Source organism: Helicoverpa zea, chromosome 13, assembly GCF_022581195.2.
Source record: "Helicoverpa zea isolate HzStark_Cry1AcR chromosome 13, ilHelZeax1.1, whole genome shotgun sequence".
NCBI lineage: Eukaryota > Metazoa > Arthropoda > Insecta > Lepidoptera > Noctuidae > Helicoverpa > Helicoverpa zea.
This window is the reverse complement of record NC_061464.1, coordinates 5321982-5340749: the sequence shown is the minus strand read 5'-3', so window position 1 is coordinate 5340749 and position 18768 is coordinate 5321982. Positions and strand designations below refer to the sequence as shown.

The window sequence follows — 18768 nt, the reverse complement described above, 5'->3', positions numbered from 1 at the left end:
ATAGATACGTAGAAACATTTATCTTTCCTTAACTTCAGTGTACGTGTTCCTCTGTTCCTGTTTATTTTTAGCCCTTAGCGTATTCGCCGAATTGGTTATTTTTGTTATTTTTACATGCGGATTGTTGGATCAATTCACAGATGTGTTCTTGGATTGGATCCATCGGCATCGTTATTTTACAGGAAACAGAAATGGCCTGTAGAGCTTTAAATAATCCATACTGTAAGGTGTGCTATAGGATATCAGTATAACATAAGTGTAAGGTATTCATAAAGCGAACATCACTTAAAGAAGGTTAGGTTAGTACCTCTGCTTAGCATTTACGTACGGCAGTGTAGTTTAAATGGTCAGAATTTTAACTACGTCTGCTTTATGGTACCTAATAATCGGAGGTGAAAGTTTTGCGTGACACTATACTCACAGGGTTTTAATACCACTAACTGCCAGGCTCATTTATTACACTTCAAATCCACAAATCAATGGCCCGACCCAGGAATCGAACACGACACCCATGCACGGCAATAGCGCTTGCAATCACTAGACGGGACAGTTTAGTTTAGTCAAAACTTAACTATTAGGAGTTAGTACTAAAATACTCAACTCCCCTAAACTATCAACTAATTTATTATTCAAGTATACTAATAGCAATAAGTCTGTCTTGCTATCCGTCAGCACTAATTTGTATGGAAAGCTTGCAACTGGGACGCTTCGAGGGGCTTAATTAACTAAATGAAACAAGTTTTTAATTGTTTCTTTAGCCCCAGGCTATTTATCTTGAAACCGTGGCCTCGAATTAGGCGACACTCGATAAGGCGATGTTGTAAGCAACGTTATTTCGCGGCTTTTCATTTGGTACATTTTTGTGAAATATAGCGCATAAATAAAATAAAAATAAATGCGAAGTTTTGTCTGTCTGCCTGTCGCTCCATTCACGCTAAAGCCAAAACTTTGTCTAAGAAACCACATAAACATATGTCCAGGATTAGACTCGATTAAATATGCCCATTAATAATGAAAGAAAAAAAATGTAACAAGCTTACTCATACCAAAGTAATTTATTACAGGTTTAATAATAACTTTACCAAAGATATGTTTATTATTATCATTTATAAAAGGTTCTCTTTGCTCGACACTGTAAAAGCGAGGCATCTCTATTGAACAAAGTGAGATACCTTCTAATAACAATTCATGGCATTTCATTACCGCTTCCTTAAAGGCCTCGTCTCCCAAACAGGTCTTCAAGACGTCCTCTTAGAAAGTTGTCTAAGAAGCTCCCTAATTAACTACTTATCTATATTCTGAACTTTATTAAAATTTGTAATTGAATAGGCCAAAGTCTAAACAACATTTTCAATCAGGTACTGTTTCAGTCTACCTTAATTCTGAAAGGTTAGTTAGCGAAATATATTTCGAGAATAATTTAGAGATTCTACGAAAAATATGTACATAACAGGATTCGTCAGTTTCTTAAAAAGTGATTTTATATTACCTTAAATTGCTGTATATATAAGTGAAAGATATATAAGTGATATATAAGTGATACCAATACGATACTATATTTTTGATAGTTTCACAAGTTTGGTAATGTATAAATCGCAATTTAACGATTTACAATACTATTTAAAACATGAGGTAACCAACTAAGAAATTATCATAACCTTAATTTGATTATAATAATGACCATATTTTGACAACAGTAACATATAACAATACACTACAGATCATTGCAATACTACTCGAACAATGCTCTAAAAACTGGGTCGGAAATGAATAATTTCGCCGAACGTGTCATTTATTACTTTAACTACTGTTGGTAGTAAATATATTTACTAGAATATTGTGGTAAATATTGGTTGTATTGAATAAATGAAAAAAAAAAATATTTATATAGGATAATAAGTAGGTAGTTACTGTAAAATTTTAGAGTTAATTTAGAATCTTTACGAAAGTACTAGATACAAAGTACATAATATCGATCGAGACAAAGACTAAAAGAATAAAGGTAAGCGTTTAATAACATAATGTATAGTTATATTGAAAAAAAAAAACATTTTACGTTTTATAATTAAAGCATACTATGACAATACAAGCTGTTGATTTGCATCCGTGCCATAGTCAAGGAGGTTAAAATTAAATACGTAAATAATCGATTTGAATTACGGTAGGTGGGAAAAAGCTAATATGCGCTGCTTTTTTTGATGTTGTAATTTCATGGTATTTCAGAATTTAGCCCACGGTTAAACACAAATCATAACAGAATTCCCCCGCGGCCACAGTGTGTGCGTGATGGCAGCTATGTGTGCGTAGACAGAGAAAACTAATGTCTACGTGTGTGCGTGATTGTCGATGTGTGAGTGTCTTATCTACGAGTCTACGACATGACAGCGCGAGCGCGCGAGCGAGCGAGACCGAGTGATACGCGATAGCAATCATTTTACCTAAAGTTTCGAAAATCACCTTCATTATTGTCATTAACTTCGTTTTACTTTACTTACTAATTTTTGAGCATAAATTTAACACAGATATCTTATTAACTACAGTAATAAGCAATACTAGTGCGCGAAAGAAAGTTCACTAACATGTTAACAGCTGATTGATAAAATGTTCGTTTTGCTTTATCTTTCAGCATAAAGTTTTCGCAGTGATTTAGTTTTTATTTTTGAATTAAATTGGTTGATAATTAGAAATTTTGCTTCCTTCTTAACGGTCTTAGGACCTTGGAACACGGAAATCTTATTAATGACGTAATACTAGTGCGCTAAAGGAAAGTTCACTGACCTGTTAACAGCTGATTGATAACATTTTCGGTTTGCTTTAACATTCAGCGTAAAGATTTCGTAGTAATTTTGTTTTTACTTTTCGATTAAATTGGTGAATGATGGTTTAGTTAAGTGTAGGCACGAGGTGATTCTTTCGGCTCGTAGGTAGGTATTATTGGCGTGGTTAAGAAATCAACTTATTTACACTAATAAAATTGATTAAGCTGACTACGTATTTACAAAATGTACAAATAAATAAATTACCTAGTTTAGTTACCCGGAGGTACTGTTCAAAGCTGTCACCTTCACACTCTTGGCACAATCGAGCACGACGAAGTAGCTGGTTGTCCTTCAGCTAACATAACACTATCACATTCGTTTTTAATGTGTCGAAAGCACTAAGTTAACGGTCCTAGCACATAAGTCTGTCACATGACCAGCATGACCCTCCGTGATGAGGGTTCCCGGTCGGTAAACATTTCCCGGAACATAGGTATGTATGGCTGTCATTGCACATCCTTGGCAGTCGTAACGGGTAGTCAGAAGCCAGTAAGTCTGACACCAGTCTAACCAAGGGGTATCGGGTTGCCCGGGTAACTGGGTTGAGGAGGTCAGATAGGCAGTCGCTTCTTGTAAAGCACTGGTACTCAGCTGAATCCGGTTAGACTGGAAGCCGACCCCAACATGATTGGGAAAAGGCTCGGAGGATGGATGGCTGTTAGTACACTGTTGTCACTGATGGCATACAGGCGGACCATCGCCACCAACTCGTGTTCGTGTAGTTTTCCGTCATCTCGCACTTTGTACCTACACGTCGCGGAATTCAAAGCGCACGTACGCAGCAGCGGCGGCGACATCAAACACACTGCTTGCCGTCGGCGCTTGTTTGTTCCGGCTTCAAGGGCACGCGGGGAGCGGCGAGGCGAGTGTGTGGGAGTACTCGCACTGTGATTGGGTGAATTTGGGTAGGCTGGATGATCTACGATTTTTATTGAACGATCGTTGCGTATGCTTTGTGCATGTATCGTTTGCGTTTGTGTGAGTGCGCAGCGCGGTAGTAAGGCTAGTAACACACGCGCCGAATTAAAGTACGGCTGGGTTACACTGACGGATATACGTAAATAAGAAAAAAACATGAAAAAATTACCTACCCATTTTTTCGTTGATTTGGGTCGAGAATCATTAGCATATTTACGTCCTTGACTATGGCACGGATGCAAATCAACAGCTTGTATAAAACATAATTTAAAGAGATAGTGGAACGATATGAAAAAATCTTCCGTCTATGAAAGACATGCACCAAAGTATACACCCTTTTAAAAATATCCTCGGAAATGTATGATATTAAAAATGTTGTGATTTTATAATAAAACCGTTGCCAGTTGGTCTCGAACGTAATTAACTTTTTTCACAAAGATAACTGTGTTTTGATTTTTGAAACGTAAATTACTGCCCCGAGAGAGTCATCTGCAACTTGAAAAAAAATAAATGATTATTTGCTTTTTCAGGGAAAATTTAGTTATTTTCGTGATGGTGTTGAAAATACTGCAGTTCATTATGGACGAAAGTTTTAGTTTTCAGTGAAAAAATATAGTTTTATTGAAAACCATCGACGCTTAAATAAACGTAGAACCAAATTAGAAGCGACTGAAAACATTGTAAGCATAATTTCCCTAACCGAGTGTCAGTTCTTCTGCATATATTCAAGAAAAAATCGATTGAAATCTCAGCAATGACTATTCGAAAAATAAATACAAAGACGAAGAACTACTAAAATGTCGAAGAAAGTTTAACGAATAAATATATGATGTCAATAGAACGAAAAAGACTTTTGACAAAGTGAAAACCAATATCAACTATATCCGACTTCCACTACTAACGTTTTATTTTCAGCAGACAAATCAAACCACAACTATAGTACTTAACATGAAGAAAACCCACAAGACAATTCAAATAATAATATGCATACTATTCATTCTTATATACCCTTCAAAGTCATGCTGTTACCACTACCCAGAGCCATATATGGGTAATTACTACCCACAACAATATATACCTTTGGGATATTACTACTATCCAAGCTACGATTTTGAAGAACATTGGCCGTATTATAATTTTACTAAGAATGATACTAGTGTTACGAGTATGACAACCAAAGCACCTGTTGAAGATAGGCCTAATGGAAGAACATCGTGTAATATATGGTGCTGGATAAGAAGAGTGGCCCTTTTTATAGTTCAGCAGTTATTGGCTGATAATATGTAGTAACTTTTTTTGTAATAAAATATGGTAATAAAGAATACACGTTTTGTAACAGTATATTATGAATAGTTTTTAAGTAAATGTAAATATAAAATTTAAATGATTTGTAACTGTTTGTCACCTTGTATTGTTATTGTTTTATTGTTTAAGTTATATCCAAGTCCTGTTCTATGTTTTCCCACTTCAAAAATGGAAACCTATTTGTTTCAAACCTATTCTTTGTGATCACATCTCAGAACTACTTCCAACATTACAGTTTACTCGTAATGATAGGTTTTTAAGAAAAGGCCTTCACCAAACTGATACTATAAGAAAGTCATTACTGTATAAAATTAAGTGATTTCTTTCCACTTAATGTTTACGTTAAACTCACAAAGTCTTAATTTGTTAAGTTATAACCATTTCCTAATCTCTGTTGATCCGCGTTTAAGGAGTCGGGGTCAAGTTGCCGAACTTATGACGATCTTTGTTGATTTAAGATTATACTGCTTTCAGTGACTTTATACTTAAATATTTGACAGTAAACTTGCAATTTTGTTGTTTTAATGAAGTTTGAATCTTTTGAGGAACTTTGTTTTTGAGTCTTATTTTGCATTTTGACAACACATTATGGCTATTTCTGCTGAATCTTGAATTTTTAAATGTATTTTTTGGCATTTAGGAATTTGATGTATAAAGTAAGATACCCGCCGCCTTTTCACACTGGCGGAATTTCCGAGGGGACATTTACGGAGCCAGCGATGTCGTTCCGTTTTTGTCTTTCATAATCTGCTTGTGTGAAAAAGCTATACAGATCACTGACAACATTGTTTCTGAATTTGAAATCTAAGTATCTAAGGCTGCATTACTGAGACAGCGTATTAAACTAAAAGGGTTAACCAAGAAGGTTACTGGTGAGTCTTAGGTTTACAATAAACTTAGGAGTAAGAAATTCGATTTGGATATACTTGACATCAAAGTAGGACGGTTTTAAGAGTCAAATAAATATTTAAAAAAATCGTAAATAAGTTCGATACGAAAAAAACCTCTCAATAACACGTAGGTAATGAATCTGATATTTGAAGGGTAGCTCCTAATGGGGTAGAAATTGAATTATATATTTCTTTACCCGTAACCTAATATTAGTGCCAAGGTGTGATAAGTAGGTACTTGCTAATCGTGAACATAATCCTACTTAATATTAGGGTAAAAATACCAATGCTTACCCGTCGCTCGTTACCTAAAATAACTGAAGGTAAGTGTTACAAAAGAAATGGAATGTTCAAAGCTTGCCAACCTTTCCCAACTAATGGATGCAGCAACAGTATCAGTGATTTTTAACTTTCAACCTAGTCTTACCCAGGCAATCCGATACCCTAGTGGTTGCCAGACTTTATTTTGTATAGCATGTGCCTACCACTTAATGAAAAAAAAAGACTTTGTAAAACTGACAAAGGATCAGTACCATGACTTTACTTAACGAGCGATTCATGACATACAACCCTACATAACATGGATATACGTTTAATGCCCTTTAAACACCCGCCATTAATAAAAACCGGCCCAGTGCGAGTCGGGCTCATGCAGAAAGGTTCCGTACGTACGTATGTATGTACCTTATAAAACGGCCTAAAAAAATTACGTTTGTTGGATGGGAGCTCCCTGAGATATTTAAGATTTTTTTCTAGTGTTCAGTATTTATATTTATAGCCTCAACAATAATACATCATCTGAGAAAATACAAACTGACCAGTAACAGATGGACAGTCACACTGATAGACGAACAGAAAGACAGTGAAGTCTTGTAACAAGGGCCCGTTTTTGGCTTTATGTATGGAACCCTAAAAACAAATTTCATTGAAATTCCTTTTTCACACCGAGTGAATATCGTTTCTGTGAATAGGTTTAACCTTGGCATTTATTAATGTCTGAATTTTTCGCACATACTTTTAAATTGGCTTCTATACTTCTTCTTTTATATTTACCTAAATGGAAGATTACGTTTGATCCATTGATGGAATATCTTTTTTGAATCATAATTGTACAGTATCTATTATAAAGAGACATTTAAAGAATTCAAAGGCTTGCTTGGCAATTGTTATCAAGAATAATTCGTTTTCATTACTTAAAAACGTGCACAATTTTAGATTAAACAGATGGCAGGAATAATTAGTACTTTAAGAAGAAACAGTATAAAAATAGTACGCATAAATAATGTTAATGACAACATAAAGTTACAAAGATATGAACCAAGGAACCGTAATCCTAAAGATAAATCAAGTGTTAATTGTTGTTCTGGGAACGCCAAGTAAACGAATTGCCAGCCAAAACATTAAAATGTATTCCTTTATCTTTTCCCCAGTAAATAAAGAGGTATCTTACAACAAAGAAAATCCTTCCGAAATATATTACGCTGAAACAAATTACGTGGCAACACAGCTGAATGTATTTTCGTCTGGCAATGATTGATGTTTTTTGTACCGTTTTTTATCAATTGCCTGCGTCCAATTTGTTTTAAAAGCAGTCATTATTAAAAAGTCACGCCAATTAATTGCTTGACGCGTTCGTTTAATTGCGAACAATAGTTTTGAAGATGGGTCGTCACATAACATTTTATCGTCATCATCCTCCTGCCCTCATCCCAATATTCTATCTGGGATTGACGCAGCATGTTTTCTTCTTCCGTACTCTTCTATTTGCCATCATCTTACAAGTAACATTTATTGAGCGAAATTCAACAACACTATGTTTTTGTTATATTTCGTTATTGCATCAAAATGCAGTTAATTAAATCGTACCTTCTGATTTTCTCAACTGTATATTACATCGGACCTCTTATAGTAAATCGGATTTTTGTAAGTTCTGTCCATTTCTCCTCCCGTCCGGGACGGGGATCAGCTAGTTTGTTATAAAAATAGCGCAAAAATTCTATAAACGTACAACAACTCTAACAACAAACAAAGTTAAGCAAATAAATCAGTCACGTATGAAATAAATAAAATATAGAACTTTTGCAAGTTTTCTTCCACGCAGAAATATTCCTATGAAGATAACTTTGTCCTCCCAAGTGTGAACGGTTTGTGTTAAGGGTCGCATAAACATACAAAAATCAATCGATTCTGATGTCTGTCTGATGAAGCGTTATCTGCAGTATTTTCATGGATGATATACTCTTATATCTTACTAATATTATAAACGCGAAAGTTTTGTGTAGATAACACTAACAAATGGATTCAGTTATGTGGCCTGTTTTATGTCAGATTAACATACAGGCTACTTTTATTTGGTTTGATATATTGGAAACAGATGAAAGAAAAAATACATCAACAAGTTTCAACTACCACATTTAGCCAATTGAAAAAAATACTGGTTATAGAAGTTACAAAATGTACTGTTTTAATTTACAATAAATTATGTACAGCTGAACGTTCCAAATTTAAACAGAAGAAAATATATATTTTTCAATTGTTGTCCTTATCTAAATTCCATAATTGCACACACACAAACACAGTTTTTAAGTAAAAAAAGTTTGTCTTAACGTTACAATAAATCCTTAAGTAATCCAGGTTAAAGTACTTTATTACTAACTTTCATATTAAATAACACTTTGGTCTAGTTTTAATTGGCTTCTAATTATCTGTCACCTAGATTCTAGCTGAAGGCCTGACTTAGTTTAGTTAAGCAAACTACAGATACTTTTGGAATTAATTTAAGCTAGTCAAAGGCTTTAATTTACAGTCATAACTTTGCTCTGGCTTATTTGTAATCTAGAATTTTGGTGACCATTGTCCTGGGTATCTTTTATGTACTTTGAAAAATATAGTTTTCACCTTAACGCGTAAAAACTGGATTTGGGTCAGCATTTAATATCTCTGTAGAAATGATTTCTTCATTCCAATGTCATATACCAGACTCATTGTTTGTCAAGTATTCAGTTGAACTTTCACGCTTCAAAAAAGAAAAATCTTAAGTTACGATTACTTACATTATCAAGTTGTACACTTACGGCCAGTTTCTTCATCAAAAGTTAAAGTTAAAGTAATGCCTAAAGCAAAAGTAACGGTCAAATTCGTTTTTTCAAGGCTAAAGTGACAGCAAAACTAATAGAAAAATTGAATTTGACCGTTACTTTTACTTTAGACATTACTTTGACTTTTACTTTGGCTTTAACTTTTGATGAAGAAACTGGCTGTTAATCAAATAAGAAAACAATAACAGTAATAAAACTATCAAGAATATATAAATACTAATGACTAACTTACGTAACAAAAGAAAGCTGCAATACCAAAAAGCGAACAAGTGAAATGCAGACAGAATTGAAATAACCGGAAAAATCTAATTAAATCCTGCGGAACCCGGAAAAAGTTAACTCGAAATTTTTAATTGTCCCCCGAAGGCTTCCGATCATTAACCGATCGTAATGGGACAGTAAAACGGGACGTTTGCTTTCGTTGGATCTCTTTTTCAAAGAAGTAGATGGCCCTATACACAAAGAAAATTCAATGAAGCGAAATTTGAGTAGCTATATAGAGGAAAATGTATTATAACATTAAAGAAGGCGCAAGTCTGAACGAATTTCAAAGGAAATATAAATATATTGTTTGCCATTATATAATATAATCCAATCCTGTTGAGTGTTGCCAATTGTGCCGCTTCTGTTACATTATAGACATCGATAACGTAACTTATTGAATGCCGTGACATTCACGTCTTTATTCGCTACTTCAAGATACAAAAAAATCTATTTCGTGATCAGCACACCTGGTGAATTTAGTCATTTTTTACGTTATATCGTCGCTAGCGTTTTTCCCTCTTATCGAAGAATCCTGAACAATGGCCGATTGTTTTGCAGAATTTCAACTAGTATATAAAACATTGACCCGCAAATTTTAGAAACAAAACATTTCCTGGCGTTAAGAAAGAAAAACATCCGATTTCTTCTGTTTCAGCTTTCAGTAATTTTGCTCTGCTCGAGTAATGATGTACAATTGTTACATCGCGTGACGTCACTGTGATATTTTTTACAATTAATTAAACCGCAGCAATGGAAAGTAAGTGGTTTTTAATATGTTATCGATCCCGCAAGTAATTGTCCAAAAATGTCTTAATCGTAAAGGAGGCATAAAAGTGTTTTGAAGAATTTAGGCAAAGGTATATACAGCAAAACAAACGAGTTCCTAAAATTCATTATTTTTAAATAAAACAAGAGATTTATTTTTAAGTCTTCACAAAATTCATTTGTGTGACATTCGCGTCTTTGAAAAGTTTCAAAACTGAGTGAAATCATATTAAATTTTCATTCCAATCTCGTGAACCGTTGGCGTTGTTGAGAGATTCTCAGCGTCTGATATTTTCCAATTAGTTGACAAGCTTCAGGACATAACTGTGTACGTTAAAATACTTTCAGAAATACTCATCCTCACGACTTTTGTGTCATTAGCTGTAATAGTGAACAGCTACAAAACAAAGTTTTTCTCCCCAAGTTTGGAGTCGGAACCTCCAATCTCGATCCTGTATGCGCGAGACAAGAAAAGTGATAAAGTTACAGATGACTGTTTAACTGAAATGTACCCACGAAACTTGTATAAGTATCCTCTGCGAATCGATAGGAACGACATCCCTTGTATCATACATTGTGTGCTCAAAAAGTTCGGTATTATGTCCAACGATGGCTACATCAACATAAAGAATTACTACAGGAGAGTGCAAGCGATCCATAGGTACGATCCCAGGATACTGATATCTGATGTCGGCGAGACTTGCGCCCAGAACATTAATGGAATGAACTTGGAACACGATGTGTGCAAGAAAGCCAAGGTCTTCAACGACTGCACGCAACTATACGCTGTATCATATAAAGACCCTGACGAATGGAAATAGCATATAGAACATGTAACGACCCGTTTAATTAATATTTATATCAATTTTTAATAAAACCAATAACCCTACACTGCTTTTATTATCAGGGTAACCCGCAAGAATCAAATAATTTGAGAATTTTTATATGAAGCCGATGTAAATTAAACCATATTTCTTTCCTCACGTTTCGGGGACCCATTTTCATTGAAGGCTTTTGATTACAACATTCCTGCATAATTTAGACGTACGCTCTCTGCATATCAAAGCCTTGAGGGTTTCATTAGATTGTACACAAGCTGCCCAGATTTTTTATTTAGTTTAGGAACTTTTACTTGGTGTCTTACGTGCAGACGCGACGGTTCATTGAACGGTTCATTGTACTATGATAAATGTGATAATAAGTCTGTACTCACTGGGGGACGAATGTCGGCCACGCTTGTCACATGGCGAGAGATGACGTATGACTTTCGCTTAACTTGTGACATTTTTCCCAGAAAGGGTCACGCGTCATTTGTCCTCAACGACTATGTAACAAACAATAAAGGGTAAAACTATTTTGATAGTTTTCTACTTTGAATACAGATGTGCGGTATGTTTACATAAGACACAATATTTTACTCCACTTTGAACCAAAGAAGTTGCGTTAGAAGGAAGCTTTTGACCAAGCAGTCTTTATGTTCTTGAAAAAATGGAGACAACAACAATACTAACTGTCAGATGTTCTAATAAAATTAGACGGCTAGCCAGTCCTCAGTATTGTCAAAAAGCCTTTTTACGGAGTCTTTTGAGTATTCATAGTATTCATAGATCTTTGCAGTTGGCAAAAATGGGAACTAAAGTTTGACAACATTTGCTCGGTGTATTCAGAATCTTATCCTACACCAATGCATTCATGCCTATGTAAAGTTAGGCCCTTATAACAAAACTTGCTCCGAATTATACATACATACAAATCTTTGAAGACAGGATCTTTATTATGAGTAAGGCAGTTTAAGGCACTGGCTACTATGTCATACAAGAGAAATATCTTAGTTACACAGAAACCTAACCGCCAGAAGAGAACAGGAACAGCCATTACTCAAAATAAAGACCTTAATGCCCATTTTCACCAACAAATACCTAAATTAAGGGATCCCCTAAGAGCATTTACGGAACACTTAATAAGAATTTCGTTTTCACCAAAGTTTAGGTATCCCTTATCCATAGTTATTTATGTCAAAATTGGGAGAGCCCTTATTCTAAGTGGCACTTAGATTAAGAGATTGTTGGTGAAAATGGGCATAAAAACTTAAAAGTAACCTAGGTATAGGCTACGTTTTAGTAAATAGTCTAACATTGAATAATTTTTCTAATCAGTCCAATTGATTTTGCGATTAGCGTTCAAGCAAACAATATCTTTAGCATTACAATAAAATATATGTAGTACAGATTTCTATAAAGACAACGCTATTATGCATGTACACAGTCCTGTGGTAAAGTCACGTGCATTTTATCGCGACTGCCCGGCTAGTTTACAAATACATTGCGTTGTAACCTTTGCTTAGGCACGGGGTCCTTTTTCTTGTTGGCTTGTTGATATACTTGCATGTTTGAGCATGATATTACGGAATGTTAAGTTCTACTATTAGAGAACTTTGTTCACTAGGTTTTTATGATAAAGATGGTAAGCACTTCGGCCACCCGTATAAATATAGCCTTTCTAGATAAATAGGCAATCACACTTCTCTCATTTTTGATAACGAACCAATAGTTCCTGACATTGTTCATCATGATTTCAAAAGCAAACGAAGCAGATAAAGATGAATAAAAAACGTTAAAATACAAATCTTCAAACAATCCTTATTCATATAAAATTAATTTAGACCCAAACAGTATTATCAAAACAATTAGTTTTCTCTGAGGCGGGAAAGTAACAATGATAAATTAGACAACATCTGACATTGTCGGAGGTCAGCACAAAAAACCTTTCAATTGTCTAGTTCATATATAACTAGGTATATATCCTTTAGATCCAGTCTAAGCCTTTGAATAAGGTTTATTCCTAGAAACGGGTCCTGTAATTTACTGACCAATTCTAAGAATTATTTACGGTTAGTAAATGTTTTGTAAGCCCCAAGTAATCTGTCTGTATTCTAGATTAGGTTAGCCATCTTATTTAACGATAAAGAGACTTGTGGTAATGTAATTTAAGACTATAATTATCTAACTTTAGCAACTAAAGTTCCAGACACATAAGACTTTTTACACAAAGGTTTTTTGTCCCAGTTGCATCTTGGTCCATTGATAGATCTATACTAATAAAAGTATAAAGATAGACAGATTTGATCGTTTGCTTGACGCGACTCGAATCCAGGATTACTGAATCGATTAGAATACTTCTTTCACTGTTAGGACGCTAAACTATCTGTGCTGAACATGGGCTATGTTTAATCTGGGATAGTTTATTGTGAAATATTAAAGTACACGACACCCAAATTTTCAGTATCTACACTGTCTTTAATTAAAAACTATATACCTATTTTATGATCAGCTTTAGCTACCTACATAACAAAAGCTAATTTGCATGCTATATTAATGTTTTGTTTCTTTCCAGGTTCCCTTACCAATACATAGAATAAATGTCAGCAAGCATCTAAAACCCAAAATTTTCCTCCATTCCAGAAATCCTGGTCTTCACGTTACTCATGATGTCCAGTTTTGCTTACGGTCGCATTTCTGTGATGTACGCCCACGACAAACTGAGTGACATGGTGGCACAGCAATGCTTAAACGAGATGTACCCTAAGAACAAGAGGGTTGAGATCCAGGAGTCTGATGAACCCTGCATCATCTTCTGTGTCCTCAAGAAGTTCGGAATCATGAGTGCTACGGGTGTTATTAATTTGGAGATTTATAGGTACGATATTGCTTTATTTTCAAACTATTGCCCTGCCTTAGGTAAGTATATATAAGTATCTAAACCTTCCTCATAAATCACTATCATTGATGAAAATCCATAACACGAGGTAGACAAGGAGGAGAACTTTATTTTTGAAAATGAGGAAGCACTCACTCCTCTAACATTTGATATTGTGTTTCTTCACTGAAGACTCCTTGTCACTTGTTAAGCAAAGTTTTGACACATTCAATTCCTTCGTGCTATTCTACAAAAACAATCCAAAATCAGTCAACCTCGCGGAAAAATCAGTCAGAGTCCTAAAAATACACAAAGATTCTTCAATGTTCAGTCAGATATAAATCGTTTTAGTCCAACAACTGTCAGATAGTTGTCCAAGTAACACGTTGAGGAATCCAGATAAATGACGTAAAGAACAGTCGGTACCGCGATGTCAGCAAACTCGAACAGAATTTTGAGGAAAATAGAAAATGTTCCTTTGTAATAAAATATGTATAAAAGTATTTTTGTGTGAAACGTATTCACATGTTCGAGGAAACTGTTTCATGTGGAGCGATCGAAAACAGTTGTGTCTTTATTTCCGGACTAGCTGTTCCCCGTGGTTCTACCCGCGTCTCGAGATAATTACTTCCCGCAAATGGATAGTAGCCTACGTATATTTTTTCTCAGGTTCTTGATTGATGTTCCCAAATTTTATTTAAATTGATTTAGTCGTTTTGGCGAGGAACCTGTCAAACTGGCAGAGCAACTTTCGAATTTATAATTTTAAGTAAGGATTATGTGTCAAACGACAGAAATGCTTCATTGAATACATGTTGATGGTATTAACGTTCAATGTATAATAATATCGATTTTCCTTTCAGAAAACGAGTGAAAATAGCGCACCAATTAGCTCAAAGGAACGGAATCAGCGACTACGGAGGTACCTGCATAGAAAACGCTGAGGCGACTCAACACAAGCAAGACGTTTGTAAAAAAGCTAAAGTCTTTAACGATTGTACACATTTATACAGAATCCTACTATAGTAATTTCTTCACGATCCAAACAAATCCGTCATTTCTTCAGTAAATAGAGCCATTTACTATCTGTCCGAAATTTTGTACCCATTAATTAATTAGATTGTGGGTCCTGGGGTCTCAAGCCTCAAGCAAAAAGAGTGGTAAATTAGACCCCGTCCTAATTTACTTGATCCAAAGTTTCCTTGATAAATATGAATCCTGGCTCTAATTTCCTGTTGAGATCTTTGACCTAATAAAAATGAATTTTGTATGAAACAAATGAATGTTTGAAGATGTTTCGTTTTATTTGTGTAGTCTTTGTTTCCCTGTGAGCTGGCAGATTGAACAAACAGAGTTAAAAGAAGCATTTCAAAGAACATATCAGACAAATTCAATTGGAATTTCTACTCGAACGGTTTCACATTGCCTTGTCAAAATAGCAATCCCGATCTACAACTAATTCGTGGGGAGCAAATTAAATGGATTCTCTTGAGAGAATGTTCGTGGATATACGCTTGGCTTAATAAATGTTTTAATACCTAATTTCCGTCGTAGAAAACGTAGAGGGAAAGCAAAAACTGTTGTTTCATTGCTAATGAGGTCTAATATAGGCTATAGTAATATTCAACTCTAACAGCGTTTTCACGATAGCAGATTTTGTACCGCGTATACATACGGTATTTCTACGAGCAACATATTTTATCATAAAGACAAAAACCTATCGCGCAATTTCAGGTATTTGTATGTACCAGTAGTTGATCCTTTGTATACGCGCGACATCGGTCGATCGAACCCCGTTGCCGCAGAAAAATTGGGTGGAAAATCTGCTAGTGCGAAAGCGCTGTATTGTAATATTCTTAATATTACTTAATAACTATGTTGTGACATCATTCGGGTTATTTTTATTTAAGTACATTTCATCATATATCTAATCGATATATCTAGTACGTCTGAAATTGTACACTAGGTACATATTTTTGCAGAGAGATCCATATTTTCTCGCTTCAAAGCTTTGACCTTATGCGGACAAAGATCTTTGGTATTTCATTCACAAAAGCACACCCACGGACAGTGGAGTTTCTTTGGGAAAAGAAATCCGGGTCAATTACCCATCTATGTAGGTAGAGGATTTCATTCAACAGTCGACATGGGATGCCACTAATTAATTTGTATTTATAGACCAATATACTTACCGTCAGTTAAGTAGCTTGTGATTATTTTTGGAGGTTATCTTTCTTCTTTATATCTGTGGCTTTGGATCGACTATATTTTTGGGAATCTCAAACTAACACTCGCGTCTTGAGGGAAATACTTCCCGCATCCGGATAAAAACCTCATATCTTTAAGTATCCAATAAAATATATATCTACATGTACAGGTATTACATGTAGTATGTATATTACATGTAGGTAGATAGAGACCATTTTACTGTTCAATGTAAAATTTTCGATCGGCGTCTACATAGCTGAAATGCTTTTAGAAAATAAGCTTAACAAAATCTGGAAGGCTATTTGAAATTCAAATTGGGAATCCTTTGAAGGCATTCTAGAACGATTTTTTAAATTACAATGCTTTTGCCTTACAGGCGCTGACTTTGTTTTCTTGTTTAGCCAATACATTATTAAGTATGAGGAAGCCTGCAATGCAATTTTTTTTTCGTAATAATATTCACTCTATTTGCATACATAAAGGCGCCAAAATTCGTTCTCGGTTTATCCAAGAATACCTGTGTATATCTACAATGAAAACGGTAGAGTAACCATGAACAGTTTTGTGTTTTGTGCTGTATTTCGTTTTTTACACACGTTATAGTGCGACAGATTGAAAACTGGTGTACCACAGGGCTTAAAATATTGTATTCGGAAAACCTGACAGATTTTACAGATATTTTTTTACCTACGAAATTGTTTTTACTGTAGCTTGTGTACGAATATTTGTTAATAGAGCAAACCACACACAGAATATATCTCGATGCAGGATATATTTTAAATAGGGTTCACTTATTTACACTTGTACTACAACTCCGTTAAACTCTGGGAAAATTGTTATGTTATAATCTAATTTATAAAGTCATCAATAACTAGATACAGATAATAGGCTTTTTACACAAACAATAAAACACACCTTAATAAATTATTTTATTTAAGAAATCAAAAACTCAATTACCGCTCAAAAGTTGAGAGATGACGAACATCGCTATTTTTTGTATCCAGCACCAAATTGAACAGCCCTTCTTCGCTGGTTCCTCTTCTTCTTCTTCCTCGGCCTTCGTGGTTGCTGCCATGGTTGTTTCATCCTGACAGACCACCACGGTTAACAAAACCGTGAAACAAAAGAAAACAAGCAAGAGAACTCTTTTCGACATCATGGTCAATATTTTGTTCTAAATTCGAACATGTGCGGTGACCACGAATTTTGAAATGAAATAAACGATCGTCAGATGTTTTGCAATGGTACCGTAATTTAGATAGTTATCGGATCTGATAGTGATCGGTTATTTCTTTGTAAGTACATGGTCGAACTATAATTTTATTTGTGTAATTTTGTGGTATTAGGGAAATGGCATTTTCGGTGCGATTATGTAGATAATTATGTAGATAGACATTGATTGCACAATTTTACTCAATGTTAAGTCCTATACACAAAGGTTACTCACAATTTTAATATAATGCCTAGGTAAGCTAAATAAAGATGTAATTACATATTCTGAGTCAAACACGAAAGGTGATCTTCAAAGGCGTTCTTCGAAAATATATTAAAGATACTCCTCTAGACTATCTGAAATATTTCTCAGTAGGTATTCGTTTCACGCAATTCGAGCCGAAATTGTCTTTTTCACAATAAAAATATACGTTTCAACTTCCATTGGGTAAATAAACCATTAAATACAAGGAGAGCACTAAAAAATACTAAAGAGGCAGCTTTCATCGTATAAAATATCTTAATAATGTGGAATTGTAGCTTTCAGTACTTTGAATGAAAAAACCAAGAAAAAAGCGTAAGAAAGACTGACGAAAAGAAGGCAAGTAGTAACTTGAATCGATAATATTATTTACTCATACTTATCGTTTTTATACATCAAAGTTATCTTCAACTTGAACGATTTATAGACGGTATGAAATATTGGTTGTCTGTATATATCTACCTTACCTGAAACATGAGTAGCAAGATGTTACTATAAAGATTATACGTGATTCGGTATAAATAAGAGAGAGTCTCTAGCGAGAGATAAAAAATTATTGATAAACGAGAGAGTTTGAGTTTTTGTTGCTCTTTGACTCAAAACCTGCTGAACGGACTTTGATAATGTATACTTAACAGTAATATACCATACTAGCCGTTTTCCCGCGGTTTCACCCGCGCCCCGTGGGAGCTACTGCCCGCGCCGGGATAAAATATAGCCTCTGTTACTCGCAGATAATATAGCTTTCTAATGGTGAACGAATATTTAAAATCGGTCCAGTAGTTTTTGAGTTTATCCATTACAACCAAACAAACAAACAAAGTTTTCCTCTTTATAATATTAGTATAGATAGATCCGAATGGCAAATAGGCTACCTATCTACATACAAACCTGTAGCAAACAGCAAGTAAAGTATTAAATTTATAAACAGAAATAAATTAAAGCCGTCTATCAAAAAGGTTTAAAAAAGCAATTTTTATCTCGCTACTTTAATCCAATTGTATTTTCATCGCTCAGGCAACAGTCAATTAGTTCAGCACTGCGAATATAAACAGACCCTTTAACGAATACAAAGGGATAATTCCGGTGTCTTTAATAAAAATTTGTTCCCGTCATACGGCGAAAGCCGCAGACCACGGAATCTAATAAACTCCCATTACAGAATCCGACCAGTTAAACTAGACCCCAATATTCCTTAATCTATGTTCAAAAGTACGAACAAATCAAGAGTTATGGACAGGTACGCGTGTCTACTTAATTTGGTGGTGTAACAACGCTGAGAACAATTTGCGTTGTTTCAGTCAGAAGTTTTAGTGGCTTTTTTAATTTAT

At 34.8% G+C, this 18768-nt stretch overlaps 2 protein-coding genes across 2 annotated transcripts; both read left to right on the top strand.

Annotated features, from left to right (window-relative positions):
* The first annotated feature begins 10044 nt into the window (after positions 1–10044).
* LOC124636038 lies at positions 10045–10880 on the top strand. The gene is made up of 2 exons (XM_047171995.1): positions 10045–10051; positions 10363–10880. Exons 1-2 carry the CDS (start codon positions 10045–10047, stop codon positions 10878–10880), a joined length of 525 nt encoding a protein of 174 aa, XP_047027951.1.
* Positions 10881–13519: 2639 nt separating this feature from the next.
* On the top strand, positions 13520–15046 carry LOC124635920. The gene is made up of 2 exons (XM_047171885.1): positions 13520–13755; positions 14619–15046. The coding sequence occupies exons 1-2, from the start codon at positions 13544–13546 to the stop codon at positions 14779–14781; spliced, it is 375 nt and encodes a 124-aa protein (XP_047027841.1). The 5' UTR covers positions 13520–13543; the 3' UTR covers positions 14782–15046.
* Positions 15047–18768: the final 3722 nt, after the last annotated feature.

Coding starts and splice junctions, on each gene's coding strand:
- LOC124635920 (XM_047171885.1), top strand. CDS start 13,544: ATGATGTCCAGTTTTGCTTACGGTCGCATTTCTGTGATGTACGCCCAC. Junction 13,756..14,618: donor ATTAATTTGGAGATTTATAG/GTACGATATTGC, acceptor TTTTCCTTTCAG/AAAACGAGTGAAAATAGCGC.